We start from the raw sequence: 17,574 nt of genomic DNA on the forward strand, positions 1-17,574 counted from the left end.
TTCTCTCTGCTCTCTGGCTAGAGTACAGTTTTGGTCACCTTCTGTTTGGATTTGCATAATTTTCTCTTCAGATTTTATCCCCAGATTCAGTTTTGAAAGTCACAGCCAAGGTTATTTTTGATTTCTGCTCCTTCATATCTGTCTGTAACCTGCTGCCTCAATATACTGGTCCTCTTACTGTGCTTCACCTGTTTGTATCCCTCACTTGGTACATTACTGTCAAGTTCATTAATTTTATTAATCTCTTTTTAGTTCCCATGTGAAACTTTTCCCTCTGCCCTTCTTTCTGAAGTCTGCCAACCACAAGTTGTTTCATGGTCTTTATTTTTTGTAAGACAATTTAGAAACATTATTTTGAGGTAATACTAAGCTAGGTCCTAGTTCTAGATTCGTGACTATGCTAGTTGTATGACTTTGCTAAAAAGCACAGAACAGTCTCAGATTAATTCAGTCCTTTAATAAGAGGGGAAATTGAGGTTCAAGTTGACTTGCCCAGAGTCATTTAACTAGTTAGTTGTAAAATAGAGATCCAGGACCTCTGATTCCTAGTCCTATGTTCTTCAGTAAGTTGCTTAACTTCTGCTTGAAAATTATAGTTGTTTTTGCACAGTCTGTAATTTTGGTCATTTTGTAACTTTAAAAATCTGTGTTCTGTTAGATAAATATTTAATCCAATGTTATTGAGTACCTATTAGCTGTAAGGTATTTTTATCTCTTGGTCTCCTGATAATGTAAAGAGATAGGTATTATATCCATTTTACACCTGTATGGAGATACAGATAGGTTTGATCATCTAGAAAGGAGAACAGTAGGTATTTAGATGCCGGTTTTCTGACTTGGGTTATTTCTACTGTGCCTCTTGACTCTCTACCCCCAGACAAAGTTTAAACACATATTCAGTTCTTTCCTTTGGTGAAAGATTCATGGTGAGCACATAGAATCACATCTAAATGAGCCAGGGCTTACAAATTACATATGTATGCCTATGACTAGATTTTCTGCTTTTGCCTCAAAATGGCTACTAGAAGGGATGCTTCTTACTCCTGCCTACTTTAGAAAATTTTAAATGGTCACAGTGAGACAACCAGACCAATAGAGGGTACTGCCCAGCTAACTGCCAGGTGATGTTCCAAGGTTTTTTTTTTTTGTTGTTGTTGTTTTTAAATTAATTAATTTATTTATTTATACAAGCACCGGGCACCGTCAGAAGCATGGGAGGGCAAGAGAACTCACCAGAGCCAGAGCGGGGAGCAAACAGGCACACCGATGAAGTACACTGCTGAGGGGAGAAGCGGGCGGGGCAGGAGAGGTCTGTGCGCCTTGTGGGCGAACCTGCGCAGCAGAGGCTGCAGAGGCATGCTGGCAGCCCAGCGCTCAACTGCTGTGCCACCGGAAAGGCCCTGATATTCCAAGTTTTAAGTAATGAGAATTTGGCCTTTCTCTTTGTGGACTCCCTCCCCTGTTGCCCTGATTAGCATCTGATGTGTGACCTTTGCAGGTTATTTTGCACTTCAGATTTAAAATTTAAAGCTTTTTCAGATTTGCCATTGAAATTGTCCTAAACATAAATGAGGGGGAAGTTCAGAATCCTTAAAATGCTAAATGTCTGGTTAGGGCAGTTTAAAAAAAAAAAAAAAACACATTTTGCTTTCATGTTTTCCAAAAAAGATGAGTGCTGTTTATTTCTTTGGTTGAATTTAGAACCCAGTAAAACTGCTCTACATTCTGTAGCTACTGACACTAATACACATTTTTTTTTCCTCTTGATAATTTTGATCACTTGCCATCTGCCATTTATTCTTACCTTTCAAGATCAGTACTGCCTTTTGGACTTTTCTCTGTGTACTACCTAGTTTTTCTTTATTTTTTCTTTTTTTAAGATTTATTTATTGTTTATGCACACAAGAACTGGGGTTCAGGCCAGAGGTGCAGGGGTGAGAGGATTCACCAGAGACAGTGGGAAACAGAACAGGCGGATCTACTGAAATACACTGCTGAGGGGAGCAGTGGGCGAGACAGGAGAAGTTTGCTGCGCCTTTTGGGTATCTCCCTGGCGGGAATCGAACTTGTGCTGCAGAGGCTGCGGATAGCTTCATAGTGCTGTGTCTTAACCCTTTGCACCATCAAGAGGGCCCCTAGTTTTTCTTTTTATAAAGTTATCTCTGAGCCTTACAAAGCAAAGGCAAGAAGGCCCTTTTGTTATGTTGCCTAGTAAGTATTGACTAATCACTTTTAAAGTTTTTGTTGACTTTTTATCATCTGGTTACTATTTGAAAGAAATGGTAATATTTTTAATTTTTTAGTTTAAATTTATGTTAGTTATATTTGAGATTAATATTTGTTGGGGAGAGGGAAAGAGACACACAGGCTTCATATGCCTCTTTTCTTATCAAGAATGAGGAAGTAATTTTCCAAAAGCCTACAGCAAACTTAACTCATTTCAAGTCATCAAAATTGGGTTACATTTCCTATCCTAAATTAGCCACTGGTAGAGAAGGATGAAATTATTCTTAGCCTACAAGCCCTGTTCCTTCACCAGAGGATGTGGTTCCCTTCCCCAGAAGCGTGTGGCTGCATGGGAGAGAGTGGATACATGGAAGAAAATCTGTTAGGGAGGAAGGAGAAAATGGATGCTGGAGAGGGTGAGGGAGACCAACCTTAAGAATCCTCTGCGCTTAGTAGCCACAGTATACTAGCAATTGAGGAACTTCAAAATGTAAGCATGACTTCTACAAAGTTATTTTTTCTGGCACTTTCTCTCTTGCTTTGTAAAACTCTTGGGGTGGACATGGGAGCTTATGTAAGTACAGAGAAAGATAGGAATGAAGTATGACTGGTAGGTTTTCATGAATGATAGACTTGATTCCTTGTGGGTTGGAGATGTTGGGCCCTAAATTTGCTTTCCTTGTATGATTCTAGTGGAATCAGATGGTTATACTGATATACGCAGAACATGAAGACAAAGCCATCTAGTTAAGCCAATCCTGATATATCAAAATAGATTTAGTGGTATTTAAAATGTTTTTCAAAGTTTTAAAAATTCACTTTTTGTCTTTTGCTAGTCTGAAAAGAACTAGTGTTTGTTAAATGATAAGATAGAAGGATGAAAACAAAGTAGAAACCAGATAGGAACATTGTATAGATGGTAGAATGAGTAGGAAGGAATCTTAAGATCATTACCTGAATGATAAACTAAGCAGTTTAATCTTTTAATAAAATTTATTATGTCAATATGATTTGCCAAATACTGGGGGGGGGGGATGTGATTCAGTTTATTGGACTGGACATGTAAATAAATTGAACAATATTAACATAGGTACAGAGAAGGCCCTCTGAGAGCATAAATGAAAAGAGCTTAACTTCACAGGGTCAGAGAAGAGGTTAAAATGGAGCTGAATCCAGTAGGATGAATTCCCCAGGTTGTTAAAATAGAAGTGCATTTCAGGTCTTTTGATGACCACACTCAAAGACACAAGTTAGAGATCATGGTCCTTCTACTTGCAAAGGCTGAAAATCAGACTAATGTAACTAGATGTGGCTCAAGAAGGAGAATTTATAGTGTATTGAGTTTGGTTGAAAACAGTGGGGAATTATTGAAGGGATTCCAAATTGGATAGGAATGTTAGATTTGTGGTTTAGATATGGATAGTGGATTGAGTGATTCAGGAATGGAGGTGTGATGATATACCTGAGAAATGATAACGGCAGAAGAGCAGAGATGGCAAGGGTGGGATTAAAGCTGATGCTGATTTAGGGGAATGAGATCTGGCATCAGTAGAGTGAGTAAGACTAGGATTATTTCTCTTTTTCTATTTTGGGTCAATGATGTAGGAGAATCATATTTGAGGTAAAGAGGGAGAAATATGATTCAGTTTACTGAAAGGATGATAAAGTGTGGAGAAGAGAGTAGACAAAGTAAAAAGAGGGGGGAGGAAGGAGAAAATGGATATTTTTTTCTGTTTATCTTAGGTGTTCGGATGGGATGGGTTGAGGGTGATGGGTTAAGTAGTGGGAAGGTGAAAAGGAAACATGATAATAAGGGTTACTTAGTAAGATTTTTATACAGATAAGAGTAGTTCTTTTCCTGGTTCTGGAGACAGTAACACCTTTACAAAAGAAAATTGATGTCAACTTGTTTACAAAGGAAAATTTTATGCCCTGGTTTTTGGCAGAAAGGAAGAGGGCAGAGAGTTCTTTCCTGTGTCTACTGTTTTTCAATTGCTTTCAGCATAAATAATCCTGTGCCACAGTGGCATGTTTTATTGCCACTTCAATAATAAACTGTACCTATTTAAAGTGTATAGCTTGGGGCCTCCCTGGTGGCACAGGGGTTACGGTCTCAGCGCTATCAAGCTATCACCAGTCACTGTGGTGTGAATTCAATCCCCACATGAAGCAGCAGACCTCTCCTGTCTCGCCTGCTGCTCCCCTCAGCAGTGTATTTAAGTAGATCTGCCTGTTCTGCTCCCCACTCTATCTCTGGTGAATCCTCTCACCCCCTGTACCTTTGGCCTGCACCCCAATTCTATATACATAAGTAAATAAATCTTTAAAAAAATTTAAGTGTATACCTTGACAAGTATATATCTATGAGATTTTTCACCACATTTAAGACTGAACTCCAATTGCCATTAACTCCAATTGCCAGACAACTGCAGAAGTCTCCATGGAACACATTTAAATGTAATCATGCTCCTTTTTTGTGTGATTTCTTTTTCTTGGCATTGTTATTTTGAGATTCAGCCATATTAGTTACTAAGCCTGTCAGTTGGTCATTCGTTTTTATTGTAAAGTAGTTTCCATTGGGTGTTCATACCACAATTTGTATATCCATTCACCTCTTAATGGACATTGGGTTTTTCCCAGGCTATTACAAATAGATCCTTTGAACATATATGTTTAAGTTTTTATGTTGACCTATATTTCTTTTACTCTAACTTTTTGAAAAGTTGCCAAATCCTTTTCCCAAGTGGGTATCATTTTACATTTCCACATTTTCATCAACATTTGAAATAGTCAATGTTTTTAGTTTTAGTCATTCTAATAAATGTGTAGTAGTATCTCCTTGTGGTTTTTATATTTTCCTAACCAGCACCTTCTCTTTTTAAAGATTTATTTATGTGTATAGGAACTGGGGTACAGGGTGAGAGGATTCACCAGAGACAGAGTGGGGAGCAGAATAGGCAGATTGACTGAAATACACTGCTGAGGGGAGCAGTGGGTGAGACAGGAGAGGTCTGCTGTGCCATGTGGGTCACCTCCCTGGCAGGGGATTGAACTTGTGCTGCAGTAGCTGTGGATTGCTTCATAGTGCTGACATTTAACCTGTTGTACCACCAGGAAGGCCCTTAACCAGCACCTTTTTTTGTATTTTTTGGTTATATACTTTTTGGTCATCTGTATATCTTTTTGGGTGAAGTGTTTAAATATTTTGCCTATTTAAAAAATGTTTTATTTTGAAGTAATTATAGATGCACAGAAAACTGCAAAAAAGAAGGATGTTCTGTATATCTTTCATTCAGTTTACCCTAATGTCTTGCATAACTAGTGTAATATGATCAAGACATTGGCATTGGTGCAGTTCACCAAACTCATTCATATGTGTGTGTGTATTTGTGTGTGAGTGTGTGTGTGTAGTTCTGTTCAACTTTATCAAATGTAGATTTATCTACCACCACAATCAAGATATAGAACTGTTCCATTACCACAAAGTTCCATCTGTCTTACCCTTTATAGCCACACCCACTTCTCTGCCTCCTCCCTGCCCCAATCTCTAATTCCTGGCCACTACTAATCTAATCTCCAGCTCCATAATTTTATTTCAAGAAAATGTTGTGTAAATTGAATCTTGTAGTATTGAAAGTTTTTGAGGTTGGTTTTTGTCATTCAGTATAATTCCGTGGCAGTCCTTCCAAGTTGTGTATGTAAGTTTGTTCCTTCTTAATATAGAGCAGTATTTCATGACTTGGATGTATAAAAAATTTGCTTTACCTTTTACCCATTGGAGAATATCTGGGTTATTTCCAGTTTTTGGCCATTATGAATAAGCTTGCTGTTAACATTTGTATGCAGGCTTTTGGATAAATGTAAGTTTTCGCTTTCCTTATATAAATGCTCAAAAATGTAGTTACCTCCCAACCTCCAGTCTGTTGATTTAGAATATTTAAAGTTTGAAGTATGTTCCAATGGTAGAATTTCTTTCTTCTTCTTCTTCTTTTTTGAAGATTTGTTTTATTTCTTTATGCATACAAGAACTGGGGTGTAGGCCAGAGGTGCAGGGATGGGAGGGGGTGAGAGAATTCACCAGAGACAGTGGGGTGCAGAACAGGTGGATCTACTGAAATACACTGCTGAGGGGAGCAGTGTCTCACCTCCTGCTGAGGGCAAAACAGGAGAGGTCTAACCCATGAGAGGTCTAACCCAGTCCTTGTCCAGAATTGAACTCATGCTGCAGTGACTGGTAATAGCTTGATAGCACTGAGACTTTAACCCTTATGCCCAAATTTAGGAGGCCCTAAATCTTTGTTCCTTGCAAAGTTTGGTTGTTTTCTTACTGAGTTTTGAGAGTTGTTTACTTTTTTTTTTTGACTCAAGTACTTTATCATATATATACTTTATGAGGAATTTCTCCCAATTTGTGGCTTATCTTTTGCAGAAGTTTTTAGTTTTGACAAAGTTTGATTTTTCAACTTGTTCTTTTATGAATTGTGCTTTTAATGTTTTATCTGAGAAATCCTTGCCTAACCCAAGTCAATAAAGATTTTCTCCAGGTATTCTCCAGATAAAAACCTGTAAAAGGTTTTTAACATTTTGGGTTTTACATTTAGGTCTATTATTTACTTTTGAGTTAATTTTTTGTGTCTGGTGTGAGCTGCGAACTCAGGTTCATTGTTTTTATGTAGGGTGTCTTAATTATTTCAGTCCCATTTGTTGAAAGGTTATCCTTTCTCCATTGCCCTTGCACGTTTTGCTGAAGTCAGTTGATCATACATGTGTGAGTTTATTTTTGGACTCTGTTCTATGTTGAGCTGTGTGTCTGGCCTTTGCTGATACTATACTGTTATGCCTACTTTTGTAGTAATCATGAAATGAGATGATGTCATTTTCCACTTAGTTCTTTTACAAATTTTTTTTTACTCTTCTGACTTTCTTTTCTTTCCATGTAAATTTTAGACTCAGATCACCAGTTTCTGCACGAAAGCCTGCTAGAATTTGATTAACATTGTGTTGAATCTGTTAACCAGTTTTGGAAAAACTTGTATTTTATCAGTGTCAAGTCTTCTAAACCTTTAATAAGATGTCTCCATTAATTTTGTTATCTTGGTGTATACCGTTATTTTATTATATATCACTTCTTTTCTCTCAGTATTTTGTAGTTTTTATTGTACAGGTCTTAAATTTTTTTTTGCCAGGTTTATACCAGGTTTTTTTGATGCTATTGTAAGTGCTGCTGTAAATATTCATGTACAAAGTTTGTGTGTGGACATTTTTCCATTTCACTTGGGTATGTACCTAATACTGGAAATGGTGGATCATGTATTAATTTGGTTTAACTTTTTGAGGAACCAAACAAACTCTTATCTACACCGTAGCACCATTTTACATTTCCATCAGCAGTGCGTGAGAGTTCCACCTTCTCTCCATCTTGTAATGCTTGTTATTTTTCTTTTTTTTTTTCATTATGATTTTAACTTGGAACACCCTAATTATTAATAATAATGAACATCTTTTCATGTGCTTATTCCCTATTTGTATGTCTTTGTTGGAGGTCTAGTCAGGTCCCAAAAAACTCCCATTTTTAAATTGGATTTTTTTTTCTTGGTATTATTTTATTTTACTCTTTTTCATTGTAGCATATACAGAAAAACAAGGACTCAAAATCATCCATAATCTTATGGATTCTTTGTCTTTTTGAGTTAGAAGAATTCTTTATACTTTTTTGAGGTTATGTAATACTCTTGTAAACAGTGCATTCTTTTTACATTGTATACATTCCATCCTAGAATCCCCCAACTCCTAGTTGAATTTAAAAAAAAAAAAAAAAAAAAAAGCAGGGGCCTCCCCTGGTGGTGCAGTGGTTGAACGTTGGGCTGCAAAGCTGCCCACAGCCTCTGCAGCGCCAGTACGATCCCCGGCCCCCGGGGAGGGTGCCACATGGCGCGCATATCTCCCCTGCCGCCCGCTGCTCCCCACAGCAGTGTGCTTTGGTCCTTCTGCCTGCTCTGCTCCCTGCTCTGGCGAATTCTCTCACCCTCCCACGCTTCTGACTGGACCCAGTGCTTGTATAAATAAATAAATAAATCTTTAAAAAAAAAAAATGCACACATTAAAGTTCATATGATGTATATAATTCTGTGGGTTTTGATAAATACATAGTTTTATGCATTCCTTACCCCAATGCTACTGTAATAGATCAGTCATCTTAGAAGTTCTGTAATGGATCAGTCGTCTTAGAAGTTCTCCTGTGGATACCCTTTTTCTCCCATGGACCACGCCTCCTCTTTGTGTTTGGTTTCTTTCACTTTGCACTTTGTGGTATGGATATACCACAGTTAGTTTATCCATTCACCCACTGAAAACATCTTTTTTAAAAAAAATTATTTATGCATGCAAGAACTGGGGTACAGGCCAGAGGTGCGAGTGGGTAATAGAATTCACAAGAGACAGAATGGGGAACAGAACAGGCAGATTGATTGAAATACACTGCTGAAATACAAATAGGTTATCTCCCTGGCCAGAGATCGAACTTGGGGATTGAACTCATGCCTCAGTGGCTGCAGATTGCTTCATAGTGTTTTGACTTAACCCCTTATACCACCAGGGAGGTCCCTGAAACATCTTGGCTCTCCCTGATTCTTGACATTTATCAATAAATCTGCAGAGTCACATACAGGTTTTTGTGTGAAAGTAAGTTTTCAATTTGCTTGTTCTTCTCAAAGAACCATGTTTTGCTTCTCTTTTTTTTCTATTTCATATATTTTGTTTTTATTTTCATTGCCTTTCAATTAGGGGATGTTAAGAAGGAGGGGTAGTCAATGTCTATTATGGGGATATGGATACTGGTGAGGACTGAAAAACTTACATTGGGCTTAGCAACTCAAATGATCATAGTTATAAAGAGCTGTTTCAATGGATGGATCTTACCTAAAGCCAGATAAGATTGAAAAGTGAGGATATAGAGCCTCCCTGATGGCACAAGGGGGTAAACACAGCACTCTGAAGCTGTCCCGCAGCCTCTGCAGCTGATCCCTGCTACCCACATGGCGCAGCAGACCTCTCCTGTCTTGCCCACTGCTCCCCTCAGCAGTGTATTTTAGTCAGTCTGCCTGTTCTGCTCCCCACTTTTGTCTCTGGTGAATCCTCTCACCCCCCACAACTCTGGCCTGTACCCCAGTTCTTATATGCATAAATAAATAAATCTTTGCGGGGAAAAAGTGAGGCAATCGTTATAGTGACAATATGCTACTCTTTCTATAAATTTAGTTTTATTTATTTATTTATTTATTTAAAAAAATTTATTTATTTATACAAGCACTGGGTACAGTCAGAAGCGCTGTAGGGTGAGAGAATTCACCAGAGCGGGGAGCAGAACAGGCAGACTGAAGTACACTGCTGAGGGGAGCAACGGGCGGCAGGAGAGGTCTGCACGCCATGTGGGACCCTCACCCAGTGGCCAGGGATTGAACCGGCGCTGCAGAGGCTGCAGGCAGCTTCGCAACCCAACGCTCAACCGCTGTTGAGCGGGGAGGCCCTAAATTTAGTTTTTATTTTTAAATTTTTTAAAAAGGGGGCCTCCCTGGTGGTGCAAGGGATTAAGCACCACACTATGAAGCAGTCCACAGCCTCTGCAGCTTGAGTTCAATCCCCAGCCTGCCAGGGAGCAACCCACATGGCGCAGCAGACCTCTCCTAACTTGTCTGCTGCTCCCCTCAGCAGTGTACTTTGGGCAATCTGCTTATTCTGTTCCCTACTCTCCCTCTGGTGAATCCTCTCACCCCCCCCATACCTCTGGCCTGTTCCCCAGCTCTTGCATGCATGCATAAATAAATCCTAAAAAAATTTTTTAAAAGAAAGTTTTTTTTTTTAATTTTTAAATTTAAAAAAATTTTTTTTTAACGAGGCATGTATTTTTATTTATTTATTTATTTGTTTGTTTGTTTGTTTATACATGCACTGGTTACAGTCAGAAGCGCGGGAGAGTGAGAGAATTCACCAGAGCCAGAGCAGGGAGCAGAGCAGGCAGAAGGACCGAAGTACACTGCTGAGGGGAGCAGCGGGCGGCAGGAGAGGTCTGCACGCCATGTGGGACCCTCCTCTGGTGGCCGGGGAGCAGCCGGTGATCGAACCAGCGCTGCAGAGGCCGCGGACAGCTTTGCAACCCAGCGCTCAACAGCTGCGCCACCCGGGAGGCACAAAAGTTTTTATTTTTGCATAGAATTGAGGTGTAGGCCAGAGGTGCGGTGGGGGACCAGGATGAGAAGATTCAGCAGAGACAGAGTGGAGAGCTGAACAGGCAGATCTGTTTAAATACATTGCTGAGGGAGCAGTGGGAAAGACAGGAGCAGTCTGTTGTGCCTTGTGGGTTAGCTCCCTGGCAAAGGGTTGAACTCAGGCCTTTGGAGTGGGCCTTCGAGGTGGTAGTGCTAAGACTTAACCCCTAGGCCACAAGGGAGGCCCCCAAATTTAGTTTTTAGAGCAAGGTTGCTCAATTTTAGCACTATTGACATGTAGGACTGCATAATTCTTTGCTTAGGATAACTGGCTTGTGCTTTATAGGATGTTTAGTAACATCCTTGATGTCTACTCACTATATGCCAGTAGTAACAGTGTGGTTTTGTTAGGGGGAAAGGATGTCTTGAGCTAATCCCATACAGGCTTTGATGGACCCCACCCCCACTCCAGACCAAAGTCATCAAGACATTGGGAAAGACAAATCCCATCACCACCAAAGGGAAGGTGGCGGGGACCTGAGGATGGAGTTAAGCAGCCAAGTTGGGTATAAAAACCAAACACGTGGGCCTTGGGGTCTCTCGCTCTGGCTCTCGGCCAGCTCTCAGAGTGCCATTTGGCATTCCAGATCGGCAGATCGGGTAGGACACATTTAAAACTTTGTCTCTCATTTTTCTCCCTGAGCTGTACATTTCCTCATTTGCCCTTCCCTTGTAAATAAACCTTTTATTAACCTTTCGCGTGTGCCTGCAGTGGAGTATTGATAAGTCCTTTTAAGCACGCGGGTGAGGACCCACAGTCAGGCACCCCGTTTTGTATCTGGGCTACCCTATAACAGTTTGATAACCAAAAATTCTAACAGACATTGTCCCATGTTCTGTGGGGAGCAAAATTGCTCCCCTGTTGAGAATCAGTATTTTGGAGGAAGGAGGAGAGAGAAGATCCTAAAAATGAACTCAGATCTCAGGTAAGCTTTTTAAAGATAGTGACAGACTGAGGAAAGCATAGCCAGTGGAGAGAAAAGGAAGGTTGAATGCAAGAAAGGTAACTGGTGGAACTAGGGAATGGAATTTAGAGAACAGATGGAGAGATTAGCTTTATATGGGAGGCAGGTCACTTATTTTTCTGAGACAGGCAACAGTGAAAAGGATGTTTGGATATTTGTAGAGATATAGCCTAGAGGATTGCATAGAAGGTAGTGGTTCTCACATAGGAGTCATGGTTCTTTACTAAGTGGGGTGTTACTGTGGAGAGGATGACTGAAGAGATTAGAGAAAGATTGAGAATATAGAAAATCAGAGAGGGAGGTGGTGAGGAAGGAACAGAAATGTTGCATTCAGAGCTCAGCTCAGTATGCGATTTGAAGATAAGTTTCTACCAGTCTGGATTGATGGCCACTGCTCCCACCCCCACCCCCAAGCAATATTTGACTGCTTGCATGTAGTAACAAAAAAGTTAGATGAATAGACTGATTCTCTGCTGAAATTTGCTGGGTGGAAGGTTTTAGAGGGTGGATGGAAATGAGTTGCCAGGAAAAAAGCAGCTGAAGTGCTGGAATTTGAGATACAGACTAGATAAAGTAAAGCCTGGAGATGAAAGATTGAGAGTAAAGGGAATGTTTAAGAAACTCTGCATCTATGTGAGGTAGCACGGCGGCTATAATGGACTAAGAGAAAAACAGGGAAGAATATTTAGGGGTAGTGGTCAGAAATAGGAATTTCAGAGTTTTAAGATTACAGAAATCCAGTGGACCCTACTAGTGTCAAGGTCCGAATTATTTTCCTGGGTGTTAGATGCTGAGGTGAGGTGAGACTGAAGGACATGGTTGTTGAGTATGCATTGGGATTAAATAGATTTAGAGGGCCTCCCTGGTGGCTCAGAGGTTAAAGTCTCAGCGCTGTCAAGCTTTGTCCAGCCACTGAGACTTGAGTTCGATCCCCAGGCAAGGAGCTATTGCACATGGCACTGCAGACATCTCCTGTCTGGCCTGCTGCTCCCCTCAGCAGTGCATCTTAGTAGATCCACCTGTTCTGCTCCCCACTCTGTCTCTGGTGAATCCTCTCACCCCCTGCACCTCTGGCCTACACCCCAGTTCATGTATGCATGCATAAATAGAGTAGAAGTCTGTGCCAGATACTAGTGACCTAGAGAACAATAGATATTGGTAATAACAGATGAAAGGTGATTTAGCTGGATGGTATAGAACTTTCTGTAACTGGTAAGAAACATTCCAAAAACTGGGAGAGGTATGTAGTAGTGAAAGAGTAGTGAGAGAGAGGTTGTTCTTGGCGCCAGAGAACACATTTGAAAATTGGTGACTGAGCAGGTGTACACTGCAGTGACTGCCAAAGAAGCAGAGTTCTCGGGAAACAAGCCTTAAATTTGAGAGATGGGGGCCTCCCCGGTGGCGCAGGAGTTGAGCGCTGGGTTGTGAAGCTGCCTGCGGCCTCTGCGGTGCCGGTTCGATCCCCGGCTGCTCCCCGGCCACCAGAGGAGGGTCCCACATGGCGTGCAGACCTCTCCTGCCGCCCGCTGCTCCCCTCAGCAGTGTGCTTCGGTCCTTCTGCCTGCTCTGCTCCCCGCTCTGGCTCTGGTGAATTCTCTCACCCTCCCGCGCTTCTGACTGTACCCAGTGCATGTATAAATAAATAAATGAATAAATAAATAAATAAATAAATACATGCCTCTTTAAAAAAAAAATTGAGAGATGGGATGGGAGTCTATTATTAAGAGATTGAGAGCAAAGAGGAGTCAGGTGGTAGGTGTCGTCCTTGTTAGTAATCTGATGAGAAACCGTTTAAAGAGAATACTGGGTTTGGAAGAAATGGAGGAACTATGTTAGATGACATTTCTTTCTAGAAACCATGGTTCTTGTATACTCATTAGGAGTACAAGGATTAATATTCGTATCTCTTTGTTAAAAGATGGATGTGGTTTATTAGATGACTAAGTTTTTATTATTATCTGATAATATGCTGTAAGTTGTCAATAGCATACAGATGATTGAGACCCAGATTTGTTTCTGTTCTATTAAGTGTCATATATGATAAATCTTAACATTTCTAGATGGCTACCAGATAGATGTTAGGTATCGGTACAGATTATCTAGAATCCTTATAATAATCTTTTAATGTTAGATACTATCCTCATTGTACAGATTAGGTTAATTGAAACTCAGATTAATTAACTTGATGAAGGTTAGGCAGCTAGGAAGCAGTATGTTTGACACCATAGTCAATGTTCTCCATTGCATTTTTCTCCTCTGACTACTCCCCTTCCCCACCCTTGCTTGTTGTTGTGTTCCTAACTACCTCCTAAATATGGTACACAGTTTCTCTGTCTCTAATGTGGACTTACTGTATTCTGTATTTGTAGTGGAATCATAATTAGACTACTTCGTTGTTTTTACTCTGCCTTAAGGGCAAATTCCCCCCAGATTCTCATGGTCATTTTGAATTTTGTTTTCATAATATGCCATTATATAAAATTAATGAGGATAGTATCATTGGAAACATGAATATATGTTTCATATCTTTTATTTTTCACAAGTTACTTAAAAAAGACAAGTTCTAGATGGTGGGTTGTTGTTTCCAAAACAACAATTTACCTATCTAATTGAGACCATAATTTCTTGCCCAAAGCTGAGAGAGGTATGTAGTAGCTGAGAGTGCTGACTTTGGGAGGAACTCAGAGTTTTATTGCTATCATCTAAGTAGAATCGATTTTCTCCTAAATGTTTTCTTCTATAGGCCATTATAAGGACTGTCTTACGTTGTTATGTCTTAAATTGTTCTGGCAGTTTCTTTTTTTTTAATTTATAGAATCATACTAGTATATATTCTGTGTTCTTTTAGATGACTGTAAATTGACCTTATTTATTTTTTCCTACATAGGTTATGTCAGTCTGTGATTGCAGCACCATTTCTGCGTTGACTTTGTCTCTATAATCAAGCATAGTCATGCTAGGTAAATAGTTGCCTGAATAACTCTCCTGGTTTTGTGTTTTTTGTTGTTGTGTTTTGTTGTTGTTGTTTTTTGTCTATTCATTGTGAGAATTCCTTTCATGAACTGCGTATTATACTTTAAGTGATAGAAGCTAAAGATGGTGAAATTCTTTGCTTTTTAAAACTCTTCTCAGGAAGTATTTTCTTTCTGCGTTGGTGGAATATAGTAAGATTGAGTACCTGTGTAAAATTCTACATTCATTCTAGCATACTACTTTTTTATATATTCTTTTTTTTTTTAAGATTTATTTATTTTTTAAAGATTTATTTATTTTTTTATTTTTTATTTGTACAAGCACTGGGTACAGTCAGAAGCGCGGGAGGGCGAGAGAATTCACCAGAGCCAGAGTGGGGAGCAGAGCAGGCAGAAGGACCGAAGTACACTGCTGAGGGGAGCAGCGGGTGGCAGGAGAGGTCTGCGTGTCTTGTGGGACCCTCCTCTGGTGGCCGGGGAGCAGCCGGGACTCAAACCAGTGCTGCAGAGGCTGCGGGCAGCTTTGCAACCCAGCGCTCAACCGCTGTGCCACCGGGGAGGCCCATACTTTTTAATATATTCTTGAGTAAAGTAGATTTCCTTTTAAATTTGGGTATAAATTAGGTCACTTTCTTATGTTGTTGCATTATTTTTTCAGAATTTAGTTGTGCTGTATCTCATTTTCAACATAATTTTCCTTTTTTTAACTCACTATTTTTGGTGATGTTCTAATTTTCCTTTCCACATTTCTGAGTTTTGAGTTTAGCCAATTGATAACTTGATAAGTTAATTGCCACTTTTCTTAAAAAGCACTATTTTTTCTGGCAAATACAAGTATTATCAGAATTAAACTTGCTTGTGAATAGTTCAGTTAAGCTTATTCTGGAAAAAGTAGTTCCTTGACTCTGCCTCTACATGACCTTTCCTTTTCGCATTCCTAGAGGCAACTGCTTTCATTTCTTTTAGCAGTTTCTTTTGATATTTACCTTCATATCTCTAGATAAGATACTCATACTGCTATTTCTTGATTTTTGAGTTTTAGCCATTATCTGTTGACTTCGCACTGTGGAAAGTGAGGTTTTAGCACACTGACACCCCAAATTACAAGTGACTGTATCTTTCATTCCCCAATATGGTTATATCATAATTGTGGTTAGATTACTCTTGTTTATACTATTATGATTATATATTGTGCTGTTCATAACTAAGCCAGGTAGTGTACTATTATTAGTTTTCCTTCCTTATACAATTTGTTATTGTTTCTAGAGTTAATGATTGTTGTTGTTAGTGTTCTGTGTACTTAGGTTAATTAATGCCTAACAGCTCCAGATGCCCAATTCTAATCTCAGCACCTTTTTTTTTTTTAAAAAAAGATTTATTTATTTATGCATACAAGAACTGGGGCACAGGCCAGAGATGTGGGGGGTGAGAGGATTCACCAGAGACAGAGCAGGGAACAGAACAGGCAGACTGAATGAAATACACTGCTGAGGGGAGCAGAAGGTGAGACAGGAGAGGTCTGCTGCGCCATGTGGGCAGCTCCCTGGCCAGGGATTGAGCTTTCGCTGCAGAGGCTGCAGATAGCTTCATAGGTTGCATCTTAACCCCTTGCACAACCAGGGAGGCCCCAATCTCAGCACTCTTAAAATATGTCAGTCTGCCAATTTTATTTTCTTGTTGATTTCTCTTTCAGCCTTTTCAGCAGCCCTGTGCTGTTTGTAACCTAGGGTCTTGAACAACTGTCATTGAGATCCTCCTTCTCTGTCATCTTAAGGGATCTCTTTGACTTTCTATTTTGTTGAATCACCTGCCTCTTCGCTACGTATCATCCTTTTGCTTGGTTACTTTACACTCATTTTGATGGAGTACTTCCTCCAGTAGCTTACTGAAGGTAATAAAAGGCAAATTTTTGAGACCTTACAATGTTTTAAAATATCTTTATTCTCTTGTGTCTGGCAGACCAGTAGCAGGGTGGGCAGGTTTGTTGTTGATTCTGGCAAACTGATAAGAATCTTGGCGCCTAGTCCCCCACCCCCAGACTTAACAGGCTTTTAATGCTGAAACAGGGGGCCAGATGCAGGCATGAGTGAGGCAAGGAGGCTGGGAGAAAGGAGGATGGCAGCAGTCGAGCCTCCCAGCCCCTCCTTTCCCTCCCGACCCCACAGATCTCCCCACTCTCTGGCTTCTCTTCTCTCTCCTCTGTCTCTTAGCGCAAATGTTGGCATCTATAGGCACACATGCCCCATGACCAAGCACCCTCCCGCACCACCTTACCACGTGAGAGCAGTGAAACCCTGGACGAGAAGCAAGGCCTCAGGTGGTAGCAGTAGAGGCTGGAGACGAGAAAGAGCCCGAGCTACTGCTTTTTCCCTACATCCTGTGGTAGCATGGGCTAGGCTGGGAAGTATGTATTTGGTCATTATTTCCACTTCTGACAGAGAGCCCAAAGCCCTCGACTCCCTAATTGTTGAGAGCTTAAAGGGTGTCTTTTGCTAGTTAATGAGGTGGCTTTTGCCCTAAGGATGGGAGCCACTCTTCTGGCTAGCAGTTTGGAACTTTCAGCCCCATTCCCCAACGGTCACTAATGACTGAGCTTAAGCAGTTGTGCTTATGTAATAGTGACTCCCCATAAAAAGCCCTGCAAGTACTGGGTTCCCAGAATTTGGAGGTTGGTGAACACATGGAAATGTGGGGAGAGTTGCGCTTGGAGACGGTATGGAAGCTGTCTTTCCCCAGAGCATTCTCTGTGCATCTCTTCCACTTGACTGCTCCTGAATTATATTCTTTTAAAATAAACCAGTAATCTAAGGAAGATGTTCTGAGTCTCTCTACTACAGTAATTGAATTCCAGGAGGAGAGGATTGTGAGAACCTCTGATTTATAGGTCAGAAGTACAGGTCACAGCTGGGGCTTGTGACTGCCCTGCGAAGTTGTGGTGATCAGGGAGAGCAGTCTTGTAGGACTGAGCCCTCCTAGCACTGGATGCTGTTTCTAGGTAAGTAGTATCAGAATTTAATTAAATTTTAAGATGTCCAGCCTGTGTGTGGAGAATTGGTTGGTGGTTTGCACCCCTCTCCACCCCCCCTCCCCCCAGAATTTGGTGAGCGGGACACCAGAAGATCTCCCCTCACACTTAATTATCACTGG

At 40.5% G+C, this 17,574-nt stretch overlaps 1 protein-coding gene across 5 annotated transcripts in view; it reads left to right on the plus strand.

Annotated features, from left to right (window-relative positions):
- Positions 1–17,574, plus strand: part of NFATC3 (nuclear factor of activated T cells 3) — a 101,070-nt gene that overhangs the window by 11,388 nt on the left and 72,108 nt on the right. Inside the window, exon 1 of one of the 5 annotated variants that reach the window (XM_037515958.2) lies at positions 14,392–14,415. The exons of 3 other annotated variants lie outside the window; for them this stretch is intronic. In XM_037515958.2, coding sequence (XP_037371855.1) covers positions 14,409–14,415 — 7 coding nt within the window. In that variant the 5' untranslated portion in view covers positions 14,392–14,408. Of the gene's footprint in view, positions 1–14,391; positions 14,416–16,956; positions 17,423–17,574 lie in introns of those variants that run through there. One more of the 5 variants, XM_037515957.2, reaches the window with a different exon arrangement.

This window comes from Talpa occidentalis, unplaced genomic scaffold (genome assembly GCF_014898055.3).
Source record: "Talpa occidentalis isolate TD23 unplaced genomic scaffold, MPIMG_talOcc4v2.1 talOcc4.17, whole genome shotgun sequence".
In the NCBI taxonomy this organism is placed as follows: Eukaryota; Metazoa; Chordata; class Mammalia; order Eulipotyphla; family Talpidae; genus Talpa; species Talpa occidentalis.